The 6000-nt window shown below is 41.8% G+C and overlaps 1 protein-coding gene across 2 annotated transcripts; it reads right to left on the minus strand.

The window, feature by feature from the left end:
* Positions 1-424: 424 nt before the first annotated feature.
* On the minus strand, positions 425-4639 carry gipc1 (GIPC PDZ domain containing family, member 1). Of its 2 annotated transcripts, none has more exons than XM_072369673.1 (7): positions 4380-4639; positions 3450-3981; positions 3153-3338; positions 2819-2999; positions 2276-2388; positions 2091-2172; positions 425-2009 (listed from the first exon to the last, which is right to left on the minus strand). In XM_072369673.1, exons 2-7 carry the CDS (start codon positions 3747-3749, stop codon positions 1858-1860), a joined length of 1014 nt encoding a protein of 337 aa, XP_072225774.1. In that variant the 5' UTR covers positions 3750-3981; positions 4380-4639; the 3' UTR covers positions 425-1857. The 2 variants fall into 2 exon arrangements, with proteins under 2 accessions (XP_072225774.1, XP_072225775.1); XM_072369674.1 differs by having other exon boundaries at positions 3450-3987.
* Between the last annotated feature and the right edge of the window lie 1361 nt (positions 4640-6000).

A 6000-nucleotide genomic window follows, 5' to 3' on the forward strand; every position in this document is an offset into this window, starting at 1 on the left:
TATGAAAGTATCTAGAATTTTGCCATCGTTCAGTTGTTTTTCTGTGTGGAGCTGGCTTGTATCCTCTCAGTTTGCCACCGTTCTGATCGAGGCCTGTAAGTGACCCCAGCGAGCTTGACCGGCACTATCAAGTTAACTGGATCTTATTACACTAGCTGCGATGGCTGGCTGACACTCGGTGATTTCACTGTCTAGTTAAATGTCATATATATTTCAGGAGGACACGGGAGTGAGAAGAAACACAAACACCCCCAGGAGTGGTTTCTGTGAATGTCAGAAAAGCTTCAAGCTTCTCACAGGATCGTCTCGACTGCTTTTCACGACAGTAAAACGAGTAAAAAATCTTTTATAATTCAATACAAACATTTTCTTATTTAATCCCGCAGGACACTCGGCAGAGACAGAAACAGAACTACCCTGTGGATGTTATTACTGAATTATATTTGGACATTGACATCAGTGTAATACAAAGCCATCAAAATAATGTATTCTTTAGTGTTACAGTGTTTGAGCATCACTTTCATTACATCACCCATACAGATATTCAAGAACTCTGAGGACTGAATTAAACCTACAAAATAGCTCCATACAGAGAAGGTTAACACCGTGGGTTTTTTTTTTTAAAGATGTGTTCACCTAAACTGAGCATTTGGTGCAACGTTACCTGTTCGATTTCATTCCCACAAACTTTTCAACCAACTGAAACAATTAAGACTCCCAACAAAATATACAGAAGAGCATGAAATGAAAAGAAATGAAGGCGGTTTGTTCTTCAGTGTCCTTTTCTTTTGTATATATACACACACAGCTAGGTCGACCCGTTAGTTTTCTTCTTTTTTTAATACTGCTCTCTGCTATAAAGTTGCAACACAGGATGGAATTTTTCATGTTACACAAATCTTGTGTTAAAATAGACATCACATGACCTCATATAAAAAAAATAAACAAAAAAAAAAAAAAAAAAAAAAAACACTAGCTATAAAAAAAAATTTAAAAAAAAAAAAAAAAAAAGTCCACAAACCTGGAAACCAATCTGCTTCTCATTCTCATGCGCTGAGCTTCTGTATCAGTAGGCTAACACTGATTTTCTTTTAACACTGTTGAATCTATGCAAGACAGGAATGTGTCGCTGTCACAGTTAACATCATTACAGCGTGGGGTGCAACGGTAAACAACCACAGACCTTTTTATGCCACGAGCTACAGATTATTACCACCCATCTGCAACCACATCATCTGTTTTGACCTAAAGAAAGAACATAAAACCAGCAGAATTCATTTTGGAGAGACAGAAATATAACAGCACATGCTTCTCAAACGGATCTTTAACAGTAACATCAAGTGGTTGAGGATGATGCCGTTTGTCTGGGAAGCCTTCTACTGTGCAGAAACTCTCCTGGAGAGGTCTCTGTTGACCTCTGTTGTTCCTTTACAGTGCAGTTCAACACAGTGCAATGTCTGGGAAAAAAAAAAAACACTTCTTTCGTTAAACATCGAAGACCTTGTTGTGGTTCATTTATCCCATTTCAGAAAACATGTGGCGCATTTGTTCCACTGCCGGCCAACTACGACACTGACATGCAGGCTCATGTGATGTGGTCAAAATAAACGTTCGTCAGCGTGCTTTTAGTTTCTGGAAAAAGCTGGAAGACAAATAAAAGCACTTGGAAAGTCACCTTCCTCTCCGGAACTGGATCATCCACTTAAGTCTCCCAAAAGGGCAGAAATGCACAAAAATAGAGGGATTGTACACTGGAATAAAAACAAACTTGTGATGGTAGTGTTGTGTTTTCTAGTAGTGCTGGATGTTGTGGGTGTAACGCACACGCAGGTTGCTCTGCTCCATTAGTTTCTGTGGTTACACCCGCCCAACCTTAGCATCTCCGATGGCACCCCAGACGTCGAAAACAAACTCATCTGGGAAGGCAAAGTCTCCGAGGGTTTCATCCAAAGCTTCAGCGAACTCATCTGGGTTCTTTTTGTCTTTTCCCAGCTCCACCATGGTGGCCGCTGAGGACACAGAGCGGACGTTTAGTTTCCAAGAAGCTGAATGTTACATACTAGCCGGAAAAATAAAATACACAGACTTACCCAGCTCACTGTCTCTGATGCCCATATAGCTCTCAAGCAGGTCGTCCACCTTCTCAATGGCTTTTTCCTCAAATGCAGACGGCTGAAGTAAGGAAATCCAACATGCAGACTCAGCCAACATATTTCCATTTTCCAAGAAGCATGAAAATAAGTCATCAGTCCACTGCATTTACAGGCATGCTCACCAGTTCCTCCACTGTGGCAGGACCTTTGGAGCGCAAGCGAAGGGTTCCTCTGCCGGTCCCCAGCTGAACCCCCGATGCAGACCTGGAACCTCCAGACCTCTGGCCGATCATATCTACACAAAACAAGTAAACATGTGCTGTGTAAACTTTCCACACCTGGTAACTATCTAAAGATTAAACTTTTCAGCTGTGACCGTGTGGAACTTCGTGCTCCGTCACACTGCTTCGACCCTCACTGCACTACTTCAATTGTTAAAGCCTCAGCTTGAGATTAGTATATGCCGTTTGTTTGATCTGTGATCCTTTTCGGGCCATTCATAAAAAAACTCATGGTAAAGTAGCTTTTTGTTTAAGCTGCAGTGGAAACCAAAACAAGATTTAGGTAGCACTTAATGCTGTCGGCTAAAAGGGAATGAGTAGAGGCTATACATAAGCCAGCGAGTGGCAACACTACCAGCTGTTAGTGGACTGTTTGATTGTGGAGGCAATCCAACAAATATCTGAGTGAATCTTGAACCCAAGGCGTCTTCCTCTCACACCTACCGAAGGCTTTGAGAGGCTCCACTAGCTTAATGGTGAAATCCTTTCCTTTGGGAAGTTCCTTCAGCATTTTGGCAACTTCATAGTGTCGACAGCCGATAAGGCGATGACCATTGATCGACTCGATCATGTCGCCCACGTTAATGACCTGGATTTGGTGAATGATGCTCCCCTCGCGGATCCTCTGAAAAGCAGCAAAAGTAACATATGAACATATCATTATGGTAGAGCAATCGTAACACATTATATTCCAGGATCTTGCCTGTCCATGTGGATAGCTGAATCAAAAGAAATAGGTTTTTGTTATTATTATCATTTTTATATATACTTTCCTCACCTTGATGAAAGCATAACCGGCTCCGTTATCAGTGATTGTCAACCCCAGAGCATCTTCCCCTTTGAACACTTCTATTTCCTTCCGCTGGCCTTTAATGTGAGCGAATATAAAGTCTTCCAGGCCTATCTGACCTCCCAAAAGTTTATCCATGTCCACCTTGTGAGTGTTCAGTGTGCAAAACATTACCTGCGGTCAGAAAAATAAAGATTGTCAAATTTATCGCCGTCAGACTTCACACAGTGAGCTGAAGAAAACCTGTGAGTTCACACCGCCAACACTGTAAGCTGGGTGACTTACCTCAGATGGTGGTATCCCAAAGGCTTCTCCAATCTTAGCATAAAGCTCCCGTACATTGCTGAAGCCCTCGATGCGACCTGTGGGGCTGCCATGAGCGAGCTGGGTGTGGAAGATCAGCCGAGGTCGCATGCTGTTCGGTGGAGGAGGAAGACCTTCAGAGGCAGCACCTTCTCCCAGTCCGACTATGCCTCCATCCATTCCCTCCATACCTGCCACATTGAGGCCTGCACGGATAGGCTCCGCTTCCTCATTCTCAACCAGCGGGGACGCCTTCTTCCTTCTTCCCAATCCGAGAGGCATTGTAGAGAAGTTGAGGCTGCTCTGGGGAGTTACGCTACAATCCCAGACAACATACACCTGTTCAGCTAAATTGGCAGCTGGTCTGTGGAGTGGTTACGTCACAGTGATGGTGTAGTCCTTCAGACCAGCTTAAAAGCTGTGTCAAGCAGGCACTGTATGAATTTAAAAGTCCAACCATCAGAGCTGCTCACATAGCTGGATCTGCCACATCCAGCAGTCTGAAGAGGAAGGTCTTAAACTGTAAAACAGAGACACAAAACAATTGTATCACAGATTTAATATTGCAGTTTGAACAAACTAAGTCATAGGCCATTATTCATCAAATAGCCTGCACACTAAATAAAATAACATTTTCATGATAGCATTTTGAAAATCAACACTGTCAGCTACACACTGTAGTTAGTACAATCAATGCATTAGACAAAGCTATCATTAGCTGCTAGTTGTTTTCCCTTCCAAGTATCACAAACAATGACAACTCCCTGTCAGCATACAGGCTAACAGACAAAAACGTACAATAAATCAGTCACTGTCGTTACTTGCTTACTATTTCTGAGCTCCTGGCGTTAATTAGCACGGTAATTAAACAAGAGCAGAGACCAGGAAACATGGCAGGCCAGTCATTCTTACCGGAGCAAGAGTTTCAGCCAACTATCGTTAGCCTTTCCTGTTAGCCTAGCCTGCGGACGTTGCTTATGTTAGCTATCAGAAAACAGCTTTACGGCAGCATAGGAAGTTAAGTATCTTTACTCCACTGATCTCGACTGACAGGATGACTTTAAGCGATCAGATTGGCAGGTAATAACAGCTTGTGTATGTGTGTGTGTCGGTATGCTGTTTCAGAATTAGCTTCGTACCAGCCCAGCAAGGGGTGGAACAATGACGCGTTCACGTGTCCTCGTAAACACTATTTTCTTCTAAAGCGAGTGCCTTGATTACGATATTAAAATAAGCTCACCGGGAGAGTTAGACCTGGCTAGACCTGGCAACGCGTCCTAATTTTATTTAGAAAGACCTGGTTTAATGTTTGCAAAGCGTTACCTTTGATATTTTACATATCAGTGCATTGATGGCTTTCTTAACACTCTGCTGACCATAAAATAGAAACACAAATAAACGTCGTATAACCGTTTTATTTTGAAGGTTTCAAACGGAAATATTCGGTTCTGACTAACTTAACTGTCGATGTTGGTCAATGCAGAGTAAGAAAGTGATGTAAAAAATCCTTGTTGAGTTTTTCATTGAGCCATAGACCTAGACTGGCTAATTATACTGTACACCAAACAATAACTTATTTATAAAGCTTATGCTCTTTATAAGTGTCCTTGACTGATGGAGATGAACCCGCCTTCGCCCACCCCCACTGCAGTCACGTATTTACTTTCTCAAATGACTGCGCCCTCTAGCGGTGAGTAATTGCAACGACTAATGTCAAGGCGAACAAACTAATAGCAGTACATCCGGTTAAACACTTCAAAGCTGCTCTATGTTACGTATGCATAATCACAAATGTCACTGGAGTAATAACTGCACAGCACAACGTAGTGCAGCGTATATTTCTAACTCAACCCCCTTAGAAATAATGTTCTTAGGAAGGGTTTAACCTCAATTATATAGTCAAACATGAGTTATGCTGCCCTCAAGCGGGCACATGAGTGCAATTAAAACAGCGTACTGTTCCAAGTCAACCAGACAACCTGCTACTACTTCCGGCTAGATCCTTCAAAAAGTCACACTGACAATAATGACTGCAATTAGAGATTGACTCAACCTGCTGTGCTTTAAGTTTTGTTTCGGTCTCTAATCTTAATATCCTCCGGAATAAGTATTAAAACAAGCTAAATATTAGTTTCAGCTACTTCCGGTCTAAATTTTTGTTGCCTCCGCAAGATCGAGACCTCTCAACGGTTGGTACATTGAGAGCTATCAATATATGTTAAGAAAATTCTTTGATTATCAATACTTAAATTGTCTGCAAAAGGCTTTAGGCAGTGCTGTCAGGAATCCATGCTGATGACGTTTACTCACTGATCTATAATGTATTACACGAAGCTCATTTCCCGAGAGACGTTTTCAGTTGTTAAATTGTCCTGAACTCATTAAACACCTGACCACAAATGATGCAAGGTTTCTTAGCTTTGTTTGCCCATTTATTTTATTGTGGAAATGTAGATCATCGCAACATAGGAAAGGAGTCTTTTTAAGAAAAAAAAAAAACAAACATCTTAAGCTGTCATCAATTCACAAAAGC

This window comes from Leuresthes tenuis, unplaced genomic scaffold (assembly GCF_036924035.1).
Source record: "Leuresthes tenuis unplaced genomic scaffold, fLeuTen1.0.hap1 SCAF_17, whole genome shotgun sequence".
NCBI lineage: Eukaryota > Metazoa > Chordata > Actinopteri > Atheriniformes > Atherinopsidae > Leuresthes > Leuresthes tenuis.

What these genes read in the sequence shown, in the direction of transcription:
- gipc1 (XM_072369673.1), bottom strand. Translation starts at nt 3,749, where the DNA reads ATGCCTCTCGGATTGGGAAGAAGGAAGAAGGCGTCCCCGCTGGTTGAG. An exon ending in CCGGTTATGCTTTCATCAAG is followed by an intron (nt 3,000 to 3,152) that starts GTGAGGAAAGTA and finishes GCTGCTTTTCAG; the next exon opens with AGGATCCGCGAGGGGAGCAT. An exon ending in CTGCCACAGTGGAGGAACTG is followed by an intron (nt 2,173 to 2,275) that starts GTGAGCATGCCT and finishes TCCTTACTTCAG; the next exon opens with CCGTCTGCATTTGAGGAAAA.